Source organism: Siphateles boraxobius, unplaced genomic scaffold, assembly GCF_051911475.1.
Source record: "Siphateles boraxobius isolate OS27281-9 unplaced genomic scaffold, OSU_SipBor_1 67, whole genome shotgun sequence".
Taxonomy (NCBI): domain Eukaryota; kingdom Metazoa; phylum Chordata; class Actinopteri; order Cypriniformes; family Leuciscidae; genus Siphateles; species Siphateles boraxobius.
The window spans coordinates 153887-171740 of record NW_027509194.1 but is presented as its reverse complement, the minus strand read 5'-3'; the positions used below and the strand labels follow the sequence as shown (position 1 = coordinate 171740).

At 39.2% G+C, this 17854-nt stretch overlaps 1 protein-coding gene across 1 annotated transcript in view; it reads right to left on the bottom strand.

Moving 5' to 3' along the window:
• Positions 1-17854, bottom strand: part of LOC143722531 (protein PRRC2B-like) — a 55468-nt gene that overhangs the window by 27599 nt on the left and 10015 nt on the right. The window contains exons 4-14 of the mRNA XM_077213903.1: positions 14265-14367; positions 13487-13550; positions 13254-13397; positions 11140-11459; positions 9951-10069; positions 9160-9323; positions 8291-8378; positions 7617-7770; positions 4453-4783; positions 2743-2900; positions 1252-1459 (exon numbers count right to left, since the gene is read on the bottom strand). Coding sequence (XP_077070018.1) covers positions 1252-1459; positions 2743-2900; positions 4453-4783; positions 7617-7770; positions 8291-8378; positions 9160-9323; positions 9951-10069; positions 11140-11459; positions 13254-13397; positions 13487-13550; positions 14265-14367 — 1853 coding nt within the window. The remainder of the gene's footprint in view (positions 1-1251; positions 1460-2742; positions 2901-4452; positions 4784-7616; positions 7771-8290; positions 8379-9159; positions 9324-9950; positions 10070-11139; positions 11460-13253; positions 13398-13486; positions 13551-14264; positions 14368-17854) is intronic.

Genomic DNA, 17854 nt, shown 5'->3' with positions numbered 1-17854 from the left:
TTATTGTAAATTGTTAAGGCCATTGCACACTGAGTCCGAAATTCGCATCCGAAATTTTCGCACGTTAAAAAAAACAACGTCCTCACGATATTTCAATCACGCTTGCACACTGAATACGAAACTTTCGTCCGTCATAAAAAAAATCAGATCGGGTTCGATTTTCTGTGTTTTTCGCATCCATAGGAAGCAGTTTGAATGGTGTTTTGAGAATTCAGAGCCACCGAATCACGAATACGAAAAAACGCATACGAAAATTTCGGACTCGGTGTGCAATGGCCTTTACCATAATAATTAAATCATAAAATGGTCAAACTAAAATAAATAAACAGGGATGCAAAATTAATCAAAATAAGTTTGAGATTGTGATATGGCTTAGTAAAATGATCAAATCGTAAAAGATTGCAATTTATTTCAGAGTCAAACTCTTCTTTTGTGGAGAAGAGCAGCTTATAAACCTTTTGTCAACTAAACAGTCTAAAAGGTCACCTTATAGTTTTCCACCAAAATAAAAGTATGGGCTTTATTATTTAAAAGTGAGATATAATTGTATCTTGTAGTGTACGGTTATCATCATCATATTAATTTTATTTAAAATTACAAATGTATTATAACAATAGTAAATCTTTATAATTAGAGTTAAAACAAGGATATTCTTATTGCCCACATATTTAAGCAGCAGCATAAGAGACATTTTGTATGAGACAAAATGATTGTAATCGCAGTTCAAATCGCAACACATGACAAAATGATTACATGAAAATTTGATTACTTTGTCATATCTTGCATCCTTATACTATAACCAAATAATTTGAAAATGATCAAAAAGACTGCATATATTTATAGTTTACCTGTATGTCATGTGAGCATTAACTAACATCAGAGAGTGGCGAACATGCAAATGCGTTTGTAAATTATTGGAATAAACAAAATACAGGGTTTTTATTGTTAGACTAAAACCACAAAAAAAACTTCAACTTCAACTAATTGTCAAGGCAACATTTCTGATTTTCATATAACTAAAATAATAACTTAAACAATAAATAAAAATGTACAAAATTACAGACTCTATATTAATATCTCAATGATCCAAAAAAATCACACCGGGTTAACTCAAATTAATATTTTATGTCAACGGGTAAAAGTTTTGCGAATCCCGTATGTGTGCACTTGTTAAGAGTCTGAAGATTGATGCTCGTTAGGTTTGATCGTATCACTGAGTAACATGCAATCACAAACACAGAGGCTGTTTACCCGAGGAGTGAACGCCAGGAGCGTAGAAGTCCACCGGGGAGCATCCCTGGGTCATGCGCGGGTCCATGTAGGGAGGCATCATCATCCAGCGCGGGTCGAAGCCCAGCACATGAGGCGGGTAAAAGCCTCTCTGTGTGTGTGTGTGAGCCGAGCTCGGCTGCGTGGCGTGACCCGACTGCTGCCACGGGGTCATCTTATACACCGGATCCTGGATGGATTGATTTATTGATTTATTTAATGCCATGTCAGCATCTAAGGCCATTTTCATGGCAAAAATGCAAATAAAAAACTAGAAATATCATAAATTCAATAAAACCAAGCAAACAAACCAGTCGTATTATATATATATTTTTTCTTTTAATTAACATGATTAAAAAATCCAAAACCTTTTCAGGCATAATCTTACTAAATAAGTCCTTAAGTGAAATAACTTCATAGAAGAGCATTCTACTTGTATTAAACCCAGGACAGTCCAATAAAATATGTTTAACAGAGAGAAAAATCTTACTAAACATGCGTAGAGTTGCTTTCATGAACCCTGAGATGCTTACAGTGGGTGTGTTAATAACCATTAAAGGATCAATTCTCTTCAGAATTAAAATTCTGATAATTTACTCTCCTCCACGTCATCCTAGATGTTCTTGTCTTTCTTTCTGCAGTGGGAAAGAAATGAAGGTTTTTGAGGAAAACACTCCAGGATTTTCTCCATATAGTGACTTCAATGGAGTCCAAATGTGAGTTTCAGTGCAGCTTCAAAGTCTCGACACGATCCAGCCGAGGAATAAGAGTCTGATCTAGACAAACCAGCGCACATTTATAACTAAATAAACATTTATATACTTTAACCACTAATGCTGGTCTTGCAGGAGCTGTGATGCGACACACATTACGTAATCAGGGTGAAAGGTCAAGCTTGATGTAGGCGTAAGAACAGATCCAGTGTTTACAAGTTTGGAGTAGGAGACAATTCAAAGTGATTATATGTTGAATGACACATATTTATATGTATTGGTGTCAGTTTATTGTTTAAAATGGTCCTTTCGTGTGTGTGTGTGTGTGTGTGTGTGCATATCCTGGATGTTTAACTATGTCACGCTTGACCTTTCAACATGATTACGTAATGTGTGTCGCATCACAGCTCGTGCAAGACCAGCATTAGTGGTTAAAGTATATAAATGTTTATTTAGTTATAAATGTGCGCTGGTTTGTCTAGATCAGACTCTTATTCCTCGGCTGGATCGTGTCGAGACTTTGAAGCTGCACTGAAACTCACATTTGGACCTTCGACCCGTTGGACTCCATTGAAGTCACTATATGGAGAAAATCCTGGAGTGTTTTCCTCAAAAACCTTCATTTCTTTTCCACTGAAGAAAGAAAGACAAGAACATATAGGATGACGTGCGGGAGAGTGAAATATCAGGAAATTTGAATCCTGAAGAGAGCTACTCCTTTAACTCTTACTTTACACACAGGATTATGTGTAAAGCTCACCTGGTGCTGCTTCTGGAAGCGGGGCGGAACGGGTTTCTGGTGCCGGCCGTAATCTGGGAGAGGAGAAGTGGACTCAGGAACATCGTCTTCGTTGTGGTAATTACAACCTTCATCTTTGTAATCCTGACTGGAGGACTCGGCTGGTGTATCCAACACTTCTGTATTCAATGAGATGAAGTGTTTAAAGCATAAAACACTCTTAACAATGCAAAAAAATGCTTTTCTTAGTATTTTTGTCATGTTTCCAGTCCAAATATCTGAAAATTCTTAAGTCAAGATGCATTTACTAAAGTAGTAAAATGTCATAGGATATTACGTCTTGTTTTCTGGGGAAATAAATAAAAATTAAAGTGAGTTTTTGCTTAAAACAAGCAAAATTATCTGCCAATGCGGTAAGAAAAATAATCCTGTTTATGTTTGAATTAAGATAACTTTTCTTACCCCATTGGCAGATCATTTTGATTTTCTTTAAGCAACAAATCACTTAAAGGGACAATGTGTCGTTTTTTAGGTATTTTATTATCTAAAATCAATATTTTTATTCATAAATATGGCATCAATGGTGTACAAATACCTGAAATATCTGACTTATCCTCGTAAACGAAGAATTTATTATCTTTGTATACATGTGACGGGTAGGTCCAAGGAGGCTTCCATGTCGGTCCACCATCTTGAAAAACTATAATAGCAGAGAGGGTCAAAAAGTACAAGGCTAACGCGTTTCCACAACACGTTTTCGTTCCGAGCCAGCGTCACGTGACTGAACGCAGCCGAAACGGAGGAGCCGAGCAGTGAGAGGCGCTTCACGGCACCGGCAAGTTTAAAAGGCTGCATTGCACTGTTATTTTTAATGGCGGACCAGACTTATGCCGAGCCACAGGAGAAGAAATTTTTGTCGCCAAAAAAGTCTAAAATTGAACGTAAAAGGAAACGTGATCGGAGATTACAAAAACAGTCAATGTCGGGATTGCTTTTTCCAGGTGGAAAGAACTAATGCAGGAGAAAGATTTCAAAAGAGACGCTGTCGCCTGCTTTTCTCCTCGACAGGTAAGTCAATGTTACAGTCTTAATGACATGCTTTTTTTCATTGCTTGGTTGTGTACATTATTATATAGACAGTAGAACATTTATAGTTAAAAGTTAAACTGGCTCATTGATGAATAGCAGCTATTGAGTAAAGTAGAGAATGCGCTAAAAACAAGGTTTGTAAGTTTACTTTTTGTAACCTGTTCACCGAAGGAAAACTCGACGAAGTGCTATTAGAAGACACCCTGTCATAGCTTTTTGGTACATAACAGCTACCGTAGATGCAACACGCATTTGAAAAAGCGAGGCGCTGGAGAGCACAATTCGTTTGAATGCAAAATACAATTTCACCGCTAGATTGGAGAAATTCCTACACAATGTCCCTTTAATTTTGTTTTATTTCCCCAGAGAACAAGACATAATATCTTATAGCATTTTACTACTTTAGTAAATGCATCTTTATTTAAACAAGACAAAAATACTAAGCAAGAAAACATTTTTGCAGTGAAAATAGTTAACATGGGTTCGTTGATGCAGACGCCTGTTGCATAGCTGACGCCTATAGACGCCAAAACGACAATGCGTCGTGTTTCCGCTAGTGTCCAAAAGCACGTTAAATATGAGGCACGTGATTGGCTGCCGGTTTAGCACAACATCGTCTCACACTGTAATAAACTAGCGTACCTTTAGTGGCGTACTGCCAGCCCTCCTGGTGGGGTTTGGATGACCTCCGACCCGGCGACTGCGTTAGCATCTCTTTGCTCTCTGCTTCCCTCAGCGTTTCTGCAGGGCGTGAGGGTTTCTCAGTTTTGCCGAATTTCTCATCCAGTTTTTTGAGTTTCTCGGCACAGGCTGCCAGTCTCTCCTCACGCGCTCTCCTCTCCTCTTCTTCCCGGCGTCTGCGCGCTCGTTCCACGGCGGAGAGATCGGCGGAGACGAACTTCCCTCGAGGAGCCGGTCTCTGCGGTTCCTCCTGCTCCTCCGCGGACTCGCCGTTCACACCGTTCTTAATATGCTTTAACACAAACCGTATGTAAATTCATAAGTCGACAGCATTGCTGAGTATTTTCTCCTTAAAGGGTCACTCCACCTCTGGAAAGATGAATGTGTATTTAAAATGGGTAATATATGTAGAAGAAATGTGAAATTATTTTTGAATTTGGAGCTTTCTAGACTGAGAAAAGACAGAAAATGTATTTTTGGCTTATGTGGATGAAAGACAACAACTCCCAGAATGCACTTGCTTCGCTGCCCTAGGAGGCCACGCCTACCGGTAACAGAGCGCAGTAGTTAAACAACAAGTCTAGGCTACTAGTGAGTCTGCCTGAAAATGTGTTTCGAGATCGCCCAAAATGTCCGGGATTCGGCTTTTGCGTTCTACAGTCGCCATTCATCACGTTTACTGTGGCGAGCAGGACGAGTGAAGGCCGTGTGGAGAACGACGCGAGGCCGGTGGCGTGATTACTGATGAGCGACACCTGTGAGTCGCACCGGTCTCGTATCTCTCACGGAGGAGCGGGAATTTTCTTAGCAATGTTAAAACGCACATCAACCGATCACTTGTTTAGCGTTCATGTAAACACTACATTCAGATTCACCAATCAGAATGAATTCAGTTAGATTGAAACAAAACCTGTGCATGTAAACAATGGAATGGCGACCGCAGAAAGCAAAAGCTGAATCCCGGACATTGACGGTCGGAAATGTCTGGGAAAAAGAGGACGGTAACCCCTAAAGTTACTACTCCGCTTCCTCCACAGAACAAGAGCCTGCTAGCTTACCTTCCAAAAAAGATGGCTGACACTATGTGTAATCCCAATCCTCCATAATGCATCCGTCTGCGTATTCAGTGCCTTCGTCCATATTTTCAAAAAGTTTCTGCCGGTGAAATCAAACGCACTGGCACTGATCTGTGATTGGTCTGTTAGCGCATTAGGTCCAGCCCCCTATGGGCGGGTTTGAAAGGGTGAGATCTAGTGCTTGTAGTCTTTACAGAAATCCCCCTGTCTTACACTTCCTCCTACAATGACGTAAAATGACGATTTTTGCGTCATTGTAGGAGGAAGTGAAAAGGGTAAATAGAGGATTTCTCTCGTCTCAATAGTATAACTGTGTTTCTAACCATGGAAAGCTTAATGCAAATGGGTGGAGTGACCCTTTAAAACTGCAGTGAACCAAAGACAGTCTCAAAAACACGCTTTGAAATCGCTGGTGTTTCTGACGTCACAAACTACCTTGTAACCAATCAGATCAACGTGTGATCGTCAACGAGTGGATCTCTGAGTGAGTGAGTGAGTGGAGGCGGGGCTCATTTGCATATTCATAGATCCACGTATACTAAATGAGGCAAGGGTGTCGAGTTACATTCAAAATATTTTAAGGCATTTTTAAGGAAAAAACATTTAAATGGTGATCAAAGATGAGTTTTAAGGGATAAAATTATTGCCTACGGGGGGATTTAAAGGACAGGACGAGCGCTGAAATTAAGAGTTTCAGAGTGATGCGTGGCTCTGTTCATGTACACGGCAGCAGATCGCGATCCGCCGGTGTTTTCAGCGTCTCGGCTCACAGTTGCCGAACTAAACCGTCACTAAGATGCATTCGAGAAGGAAACGTGTGCCAACTATCTTCACAGACTTGTAATTAGAGATCATCAACAAAAGAGAAGATTTAAGGTTCTCTGCGGTTTTACGTCAAAAATGTTTGATGGTTTTATGTTTGAAAAAATGAATTAAGACAATACTAAAAATACTAGATTGTAATTTTACAACTATACGTTTTAACTTTTTAGCTAAATAATAATACTAATTACTACAATTATTATACATCAATATTGATATATAAAAAGTGTACAGCCCTACAAACAAGCACAGCAAACCTGTTTTTTATTCTAAATCAAAAATGCACATATCACTCATGAGAGATAATTTACATATAGGCCTGGTTTCACAGAGAGGGTTCAGATTAAGCTTTCATAAATGTGTCTTGGAAAAAAACAGTACTGGTGTGCATCTTGAGACAAAAACAATGTCAGTGACATATTTTAAGATATGTCAGTGCAAGTTGCTTTCAGATAATGTATTTTAGTCTGGGACTAGACTTGAGCCTTGTCTGGTAAACCGGGGATAAAGTCTTAAAGGTATAGTAGCAGGGTCAGTTGTAAAGGACAGTAGGGATGGGCATTTTTCAAAAATATTGTATTAGAATATTCAGGCTCATAAAAATCGAATGTTCGAAATATTAATTTATTTAAATGACGTTAAGTCGTTATTTTTTGTAAAGTTTTTGTCACCATTTCTGAACAAGCTTACGATTAGGCAATATACACAACAAGCTTAGTATATATATATATCTTGAAGTTTTCTTCTAGTTGAAAACATTAAACAATATGTGTAAACAAAAAGATATAAAGAACAAAAGCATTTAAGCTCAAGCAACGTGAACGCAAAAAAACACTAATAAAGCAAACTGCGCAGTTATCGTACAGAATTAATTTGATTTAAAGTAATTCCATTTTGTAATATTTTCATCTAACGCAAGTAATTCCAAACTTCGCGATGACATTATGTGATCAAATACAATTAACTTGTTAAACACCCTCCACAGCGCCACCCAGTGCATTTAATTATAACTGCGAGTTAGTGCTTAGGATTTATTATTTACGCCCAACAAAGCAACGTAGTAAAATTCAAACAGTATTTTTTTTTTTTTTAGTAATAATTACAGATCGAATATTTGTGTACATCACTAAAGGACAGAGAGAAAATGTTCATCATAAAAACGAAATTACAGTTGGAAGAAACCTTGACTATGAGAGATGTGTAAACCTGTACAGGCGTGAGTGTTACCTGAGCTTCTGCAGAGGAGAGTCTCCCGTTGGTCTTTCTGGAGGATAACGTCTCCGGCTGGCGCGAGTACGAGTCCTCCTCAGTGTCGTGCGGGAACGCCACGTCACCAGAGCTCTGAGAGGAGTGAGGATCATGATGGTGGTCCCAGTCATCCCTGCAACACACAAGAGCCAGAACCGGCTTCAATCCCAGCAACAACAGCCGCTGGTCCACTAACACCGGCTACGTTTACATGCAAATAATCCGTTAGGAATGCGATTGAGGGCTCAATCAGACTGAAAAGCCTTCATGTAAACGCCTTAATCGATCCGATTGAGCTCGATACGAATGACATTGTTCACTGATGTTTATTTGCTGCTGTAACTAGTAATAAAGAGGAAGAGATGATCGGTTCTACAGCGATCTGTCATTAAACACACACACACATTTATTGACTGAATTTCATTTTAAAACTGAATCATTTTAAAGACATAACCATTATAAACATCAACCGAAAACAGAACTTAGTTAAATAAAAAAATGAAGATCCATTAAAATCGAGAAACGGATAAACTACAACAGGGAAACAAGTCAGCTGGGTTGACAATATCAGTCAATGAATCTGGTCAACGATTTCTGCACTCGATATCAAAGATATTTTTGGTGCATCACTAATTAAACAAACGAAAACTCACCAGATCTTGTTCTTCACACATGGGGAGCGATCTTCCTCATCATCACTGAATTTGAGCTTCTCGCTATAATCCACTTCTTCATGGAGACCTGAAGACACACACCAGTCAAAGTGAGCAGGGCTGAGAACCGGTCGAAGGTTTGATACTGATACCGGGACTTCAATACCGGCTCCTAAACGATACTTTCTTCAATACCAATTTTATGAACATATAATGTACTAAACAAGAAAGCTAAACTGTGAATACAGACAAATAAGGATTAGCACACTTTACAAGATACATAGTTTAATGCGAGTTAATCCCGTTTTAACTTCTAGATTTCCATTGTTTTATTTTTTCTTAATTACATTTTATTAATCAAACAGCATGTGTAATTAATTGAAATAATGAAACGTATTCAATTTAACAGCAATTTATTAACCGATTAACAAAAATTACATTCTTAATGTGTTTTTTTCCCCCATTTTATTTTTACCCAGTTCTGTGCTTACCGTTTTATTTAGTCTATATTCCATTTTAATGGTTTAATCAAAAACGTATCTAATTAATTGAATTCATAAAAACAGCTTAATTTATTAATTTGTATTCAATAATAGGCCCTATGTTTGTCGTTTATTCTGTGTTGTGTATTTTAATTTTTCTGGTAATCAAATGAAGGCATAAAACATTAATTTATCTTTTATTCAAATGAAAATTAAACAAGCAGTTAGTTCCTCCTGTGATGTGATGATAGTTTCTCTCAAATGAAATGTTGTCAAAGTGAGAATAGCTTGTGTATCAACACCGAACTCGATACCCAGCCGCAACAACGAGCGCATTGGTGGAAACACATGTTCTGCTTCAGCTAAAGAGAGCTAGCGATCGCTCACCCGCCCAGCCGTCTTCACAGTCGTTGTCCAGTTCATCGAGGTCCTTCAGGTCATCCGGGTTGATAATGGCAGGACGGGGCGCTCGATCTCCCGGGCGTCGGATCGGGCGGGTCGAAGGGCGCGGGGGGTTTCGTGGGAATCGGGTTTCTCTCCTTAAATCACCACTGCGAGAAAACAAAAGCAGGAATTTATACAGTAGGGATGTGACGATGAGGATATTATCCCACCGGTTAATCGAAGTGTGAGAACGCCGGTAATACAGGTATCACCTTTTAAATCGCTAATTTGAAAGCGAAACTAAAGTGCGCAATTTTGCACAGGCATTCATAATGGAGCGGAGCAGAGCGGTTTTTCATTGGGAATGAACTGAAAACGCTCTCTATTCCTTGAGGACACGCACCGTTATGAATGGACGTGCGCATTTTAGTTTCGCTTTCAAATTAGTGCCAATTTGGGGGCGGATTGCCTGAATGGTGAGTTCATTACTATTATTCTTAATGAAAAACAAAAAAACAATTGCATAGTTCGCTTAAACTTCGACTCCTGTTGCTGATCTGTGCTGCGACTCTCGTTCGGCTCACGATTTACGTTCAGTTTTTAATTGTAGTGTCTGTTCTCTAACTGAACTAAATTATTTGATTATTTAATCGGTGGTGCCGCGGTGGGCAAGTGATGTAACCAGTGTTGCTTCTGAACACTGCTAACACAGTCAAAACAGACTAGCGTAGCAAGCCTAATATACAGCAAGCTTTCCTCAACTGTACATGATTATTGATTAGCACAAGGCTTACTTGACAGGTTCAGGTGCTGGTCTGAAGATCAACCGGGAATCAAAGCGCACGGGAGCCACCACTGCGGTCGGGCCGTGATCCGAGGAGCCCGGGGCGTCACGGGTCTCTTTAGGGCACATCTGGTGAACAAACAGCAAACATTTCACAAAGAAACCAACACACGCATTCAGAATCTAGTCGGAAATTATTTTTGCATTACGGTCGATAACGGATACGCTGGCTAAATACATAACATATCAGTGTGCTTAATACTAGAGATACTGCGGCTAAACAATCTTACTGAAAGCTCATTTTTTGAACACAACTTGTTTAGATTTATGGCTTTGATTTTCTCACAGTTTTAGAGTAAAACATGTTTTTGAAAATATATAGTTCAAATAAAAATTTAAATAGTATTTTTGCACATTTTTCATTAAAAAAAGTTACAGAAATGTACATTTATTGTTAAAGTTTACTCTTTTTCACTTCAGCAATAATCTCCCAAGTGTCGTCTGTGAAAAGAGATTAAACTTCAGTCTGTCGCTCTAGAGCGTTCAAGATTAAATTGGAAATTTAATTTTCAGGTCTTTGCTCAAAGTAAATAAATGGATTATAAATACAGCGTAAATATAATTTAGTACCATAAAATAATATTATCGAACTAAAATATATTACATTTTCATTGAAAAAAAAAAAAAATTCCAGTCATTTTTGACCAACCCGTGTAGAGCACTAATCAGCCGATAGCGAAAATAATAGCTTTAATCGGCCGATGCCGATTATTGGCCGATAGATCAGTGCATCTCTACTTAACACCGCGGTTCTCCTTACATCGACATGTTTCTATTGTGGCCCTGAACGGACAAACACGTTTGTCACACACTTGTGTCTTAGTGTAAAGAAGCTGCTAAAGTCAGCGAATAAAACACTGACACAATGATGAACAAGTAACAATAATATTCGCAATAACATATCGTTTTACTGAATAATTAAGTAAACATAATTTCTTAATTTATCTTTGTAAAGAAACCTCATTGTTTAACTGGCTACTCTCTGCTGTCTCAGACGACGACATCACTTCCTGTCGGCCACCGTAACTTCTGTTGGGTGCAATTCACAACCTCACCACTAGAGGCTGCTAAATATTACACACTGCACCTTTAAAGCATGTGAAAGGCTCTCTATCATGATCAGGTGTGTGTAGACTCACGAAGGCAGGCAGCATGTCGTGGTATGTGGTGGTGGTGTGGTGCTGGTACTGCAGGGCTGACGGGGCGGGTCTGCGGCTCTGAACGGCCTGAACGGGTCTCAGCGACGGCTCCTTCACATCAGGAGACGGCGCAGCAGCAGTGGAGGAGGAAGAGGAGGGCGATGATGAAGATGATGGAGGAAGAGGAAGAGGAGGAGGAAGAGGAGTGATGGCCTCAGAGGAGCCGATGCTCCTGGTGTCCGGGTCGCAGGCAGGAGAAGCAGAACACAGAGCTGGAGGCTGAAGGTTCCTCCCACCACCCTCCCTCCAGCTCGACACGTCTGACAAACACACGAAAGAACAGCACTTTATACTAAGACATTATCAAACGATTGAGTGCAAAAAAAGAGAAAAAACAAACAAACAACCCATTACACAGAGATTGACTAGTGATGCACTGACACTAGTGTTGTCGAAAGTATCGGTACCAAGTCGATACTGAAATTGTAAAAATGTGAGGCTTTGAGCTCTGTTGGGCAGAATCATAAACACCTCTTATTGGCCGCTATGTTCACGAGCTCATCGGATATGTCTGTGATTGGCTACAATGATCAGCGCTTCAAAAACATGTAAATATACATCATGAGCTGTTGAGCTCAGAAAATGTCCTCTGGACAAGTAACATCCACTTTTGTTCTGACCAACTAAGGGAAAAAAGCATTGCAGTAAATCACACTGATTAAATCTAACGATTGTTTATCATATCACGTCAAACCGTGCAAATTATACTTTGTTCTCACATTGTTAATGTTAACAGCAGCATTGTGGGACTACATTTAACGCCCTTTAGATATCATCCTTGTTTCCGCATGGCCCGGTTTCAGCCTCTTTTTTTCTGTAGCCACTCCGAAGTCCTTTGCATTTTACAACGGATGAATCTTGCGATTGCTAAGGCAAGCAGAGAGTTTTGAACACTGGCTGGTAATGTACTTGCTAAAATTTATTTTGGATAACTTTTAACCCAAAAACGTTGCGGACTGGAGCTTTAAATAAGCGCTTTTACATTTTGATTTAAAACCAAATCTTCCGCCATCGTCTTGTCAGTCAGCTTCTCACTCTCCTGATAAATGGAGCCTATCAGTCACATTTGATAGTTAAAAGATGTTTTTCCAGCACGACCAGTGGGAAGAATGAGTCCTATCAACATTAAAAACGAAGCTATTTACTAATTATGGATCTGACTTGCTACACCGAGATCTGAAAACTGTTGTCTGAGCAAGTAGATAATATATCAGTTTACACTACATGAACACACAAATCATACAAACCTAAAATTTCCAAAAACCTGACAGCTCTCACACTTTATAATTTATAAATACAATTAGGGTTCGGTGTCATTTGAATTTTAACGATTTCGATTCTGCTTCTTAGATTCCTAATTTCGATTCCAATAAGGTAAATAAAAAAAAAAAACTAAGATATCATTCACATTTAGTCATATTGCCAAACATTTAATTGAAGCTGAATATCAAACAAAAATACCATATAAAACATTAACTAAAATTAACTAAAATTTTAACTAGCCTACCTATTATAAATTAAAAAAGAAACAATATAACAAATAAAATAAATTAGAAATCGCAACAAATAGATACAATTGATCAAAGATACGATTGAAATAGACAGTGTTTTAAGATTTTCAGGTATTTTAAGGTACAGAAACTAATCAAATGTGAAATAAAACTTCACTTTATAAATAAAACATGCATTACAAATATAGTTATTCGGTCAAGAACAAAGTGAATTTTCTCTTTGTCTTTTGTTGTGTGATTAGTGTTATTATAGAGACGGCACGAATGCTGTCGCTTTAAGAGCTGCACGGATCTAATATACTGATACACACGAACACAGAAACAGAGTCTCTCGCGCTTCAATGGTTTAAACTCATGTCGAAATGCTCACAAAGGAATCGATAAGAGGAACCGAAAGTATCTGATTCCAGAATTGGAATCGATTTTCGACTCCCAACACTTAATACAAATCATTATCACTGTTTTGAACATATATATGCATTTTATGAAATGTTCTCCATGTTCTAGTGAATATGTAATGATGTAAATGCAGAGAGGACTCACTCTGTGGGCGGAGGCTTGGTCCGGGCCCATACGACGGATCGAAGACGCTTCTTTCCTTGCCAACCTTGTCCTGTTCTCCTGCTGCTTTCAGCGTCGGAAATTCCTCGTGAGAGAAGGGCTGCAGTCGGCTTGAGACCTTTAAACCTGAACACCACAGACAAATGTGAAACATCGCAACGAACCACATCTGATCACTACTAAAAAAACAGAGATAGAAATAAACAGATTTTTACCATCTTGATCTACTGCCTTTCCATTGACCTGTGCCCATTGCTTTGGTCCACCTGTACTTGTGCTCTAGAGGAACAAATCACATCAAAACACTCGTCAACATGGGTGAAACTCGAATCTCTCAATGGCTACGTTTACATGCAACCAAATAATCCGTTAGTAGTCAATCTGACGGCTCAATCGGACTGAAAAGCCGTAATCAATCCGATTGAGCTCGATACGAATGAGATTATCAGATTGAAAGTGGGTTTATTCCTTTTCTAATCCGATCAAGAGAACATGTAAACACTTGATCGGATTGAAAACTGAAACTGAAAGACTGCGCATGTGCAATGACTTGGAAATAGCGTCATGACGTATGACGCGCTGAACGAGCTGTTCTTCCTGATGAATAAAGTGTCGTATAAACGAGTGTCTCGTCCTCCTATAATCCTGCTTTCTCTGCGTGTGTGAAGTGAAAATAAATAAGCACAACGGTTCATACGCTCATCGTCTTCAAATTATGACCAGAAATGGATAAATATGAAGTCTGCTGTTTAAAACAAATAAAGAACCAATGTAGGAGAATAGTTATTATGTGCAAACGGCGGGAAACTGTATATTCGTGTGCGCATGTCAAATAAAATATTGAGATTTGAAGCTTGTGACATAAAACGCGCACATCAACCCGATCACATGTTTAGCGTTCATGTACACTACATTGAGATTCATCAGTCGGAATGAATTGAGACGGATTGAAACAAAGCGTGTGCATGTAAACGCAGTGAAGAGAGTGTGTACCTCCTGGCTGGTGATCGGCGTGGGCTTCTGAAGATTGGAGACAGATTTCTGTAAAGCCAGCGGTGGCTGCGACTCCGGCAGCTGTGCTGAAGATGCAACGGAACTAGAGGAGGAAAACCAGAGACGAAACCGTCAGCCAATCACACGACAGACGTTCACATACAAAAATAGAGCTGGATATTTGAGAGCAAAGTGATTTTAAAAGGGTGGTTAATTATGATTTAAAGCAGCACTATGCAGTTTTTTAGCTTAACTGAACAGCTTCAGAGTTATTGGAATGGTTATATGACTCTTTTCGGGTTGAATGGTGGTCGTCTCGCCCCCCTCTGGTGCCTGTGAGCGGAAAAAACGCACTTGCAACTTTGGGCCGGCGAACCGCCGTCAGGAAGTATCGTGTGATTTCAGTTCTCGCGATGTAACGAATTGCTTTACGGCACTGCACACATTACACGCATACACGCCCCCATCCAGGATCCGGCTAGCTATAAGAACAACTATCATCATGACTAAACTGGCATATAAGAAGCAGAAAGCTAGAAAAGCATTGTCGGAGGAACAGAGAAAAGGAAACGGCAGACTGACCGAGCGAGGAGTCAGACACGAGTAAACATCGGACCTGCGTTTTCAGAATGGAGAAAAAAACGAAGAAAGCGCGGTCTTTAACTTTTTAAACTTTAGTTAGTGTGTAATGTTGCTGTTTGAGCATAACATCTGCAAAGTTGCGACGCTCAAAGTTCAAAGCAAAGAGAGATTTTCTTTTACAGATATAATTTAAGGACTACAACAAACGGCTGTTAGGAACTACAATGAGCTTCTTCACGGGTTAGTGACATCACTAACCCTAAGATTTACATAAACCCCGCCCCCAGGAACACACAACAAAGGGGGTGACTCCATGTTTAGTAGAGGTAATCGGAGCAGCAAACACACACACACACACACACACACACACACACACACACACACACGCTCTTTAAGCTCCGCCCTCTGTGCCGGGAGCAGCAGCTCATTTGCATTTAAAGGGACACACAAAACGACACGTTTTTGCTCACCCTCAAAAAGGACAATTTTAACATGCTATAAATAATGATCTGTGGGGTATTTTGAGCTAAAACTTCACATACACACTCTGGGGACATCAGAGACTTATTTCACATCTTGTGAAAAGGGGCTTTATACAACCTCTTTAAGTATACATTACAATAACCAGCAGTTTAATCTGGGGCTGGGCGATATGGCCAAAAAAAAAAGATCACGATAATTTTTTTTATATCAGTCGATATCGATAATTATCACGATAAATTTCAAATCTTTCTTTCTTTCAAGTTTAAAGGCAGATTTTTGCTCCTAAGTGAAAGTTGTAGAAACCAGAGCATTAAATGTGGATTTAAACTACTCTTTATTGTCAGAACATCAACATATTATGACAAACACTTGCCAAACAGGTGAACATTTCACAAATCTCAGGTAGAACATTAAAACATTTGTCATTTTTCCTTAAAATAGATAACTGAATAAAAAAATATATTTCTTAGGGTGTATTCACACCAGGAAAGTCCGATAGTTCACTTGCTTTGGTCCGGACCAAATACATTATTTTTTTTTTTTGGTACGGTTCGCTTTCACACTGCTCTTTTTTGCAAGTGAACCAAAATTTGTAAACAAAACCACACGTGTGCTAAGGTCGTCCATTCATTTGACAAGGATTCTCAAGAAGGGTAATCAGGAAGTGCAAAAAAGGCTCAGCATGAGATATTTCGTACTGCAATATTTGTTCTTTTACTAATTTTGTGTTATTCTGTACAAACGCAATATGAAGAAACTAATGAGTATCATATGATACTATGTCATCTATACGATGTTGTAACTCATTTTATCAAATGTAGTAGGCTACAACAGATCACTTTCCCATAACGCAACTCCGACTACGGAAGCCTGTTAACTCAAGGTGCAGTGCTTTCTTGCAATTGGGTCGGTTCATGTTCATACCGTAAACGAACCGTACCAGAGTTCGTTTGATACCGTACCGAGACCTCCTCTTCAGCTGGGTCTCGGTTAGGGCTGTGTTGAAAAAAATCGATTCACCAATTCTGAATCGATTTTCATATTAATTTCTAAAGATCGATCCGTAACTCAGAGGATCGATTTAATAATAGGCCTACATTTTCCCCGTGAACTTTAACTTGCCGCGTCATTGAATTCACGCATGCGCGCGAGGTGGAAGGACATTAAAACAACGAACATGGCGGTCAGTAACGTTAAGCAAGCGGTTGCTTTGAAAACTCCAGAAACACTCAAAGCTGCGATCTGTCTTATACCTGGAGTACTTGAAGGTTTTCACAAAACTGTGACACACTTGTGTTTTCTAAAGGTTTTGTAAGTTAAAATTTTATTTACTACTAGGCTACTGTATCACGTGCCGTTTGAACTGACGCGCTACAGCGATCTGTCGCATTTAAAAGCGCCAAACGTTGGAAATATTGACAGAATCTGACAGCCGAGAATTTGTTCCATATCAAAAGTAACCTTCTCTGTCTAGTCTGTCGGTGTCAGTGTCCTCTTTGTCCGCGGTTTTTCTCTGCATGAGAAAATGCAGAGGTTCAATCAGAGCCTGAACTTGCTTATAGTAATTCGGAAATTAGTGCACATGAGTGGGAAAAAAATACAGCACAGAAGAATGTCTAATTTAGCGTGAGATTTCTTTGTTGAGCGTGAGACCGTGAGATTGAGGCTGAATGCGTGAGTGTCACGCCAGATGCGTGAGAGTTGGCAACCCCGACTCCATTAATTTGCAGTTGAATGTCTATAATAATAGTATCAATATGTTGCATACCTGTAATTCAGGTAACAGCTGGAAAAAAATGCTTTTTTCAAAAACACTTATCTAAATCTCGAAGATCGGATGAGATCGGATCGAATCGAATAATGATAATCGATTCAAGATCTTGAGAATCGGAATCGATTCTTGAAATTTGAATCGAAACCCAGCCCTAGTCTCGGTTCGGTTGTTTGGTCCGCACCCGAGTTCGATTGCTGTATTCACACCTGCCCAAAAGGTCCGCACCAAGGGGGGAAACGAACTAGAGTTCGATTCAATCGAACCAAACAAGGCAGGTGTGAATACACCCTTAGTTTCTGCATGTGCTAATGGGGGATATTGTTTCAAGTCTTGAAACATGTTTGTGTTGCCTGACTTTGATGGCACATATATTCAGCACAGTTTGCAGTGCAGGCTGCAATATATTACATGTTTTGTCACGAAACGCATATTTGACAGTGAGTTGACTGTAAATCTGCATCCTAACTCAAGCTAATACTACTATGTTAAATTTATGTTCATTAACAAAAACATTAACATCTGTTAAAAAAAAAATGTCACAACCACATTTTTATTTTGTAAAATGCAGGGGTGATACTAGAAAAAAATCCTGAGCCTGAACTTTTTTCCCTGGGACAGATGCGTAAGGGCGAGTTTATCCTCCGCTAATTTCTGACACAAAGTGACGAGTGGATGAGCGATTGTTCTTCTCGTCTTCTTATATTGTTGTCATATATTTTTGTCATTATTTTTTGAGAATGCAAGACACACA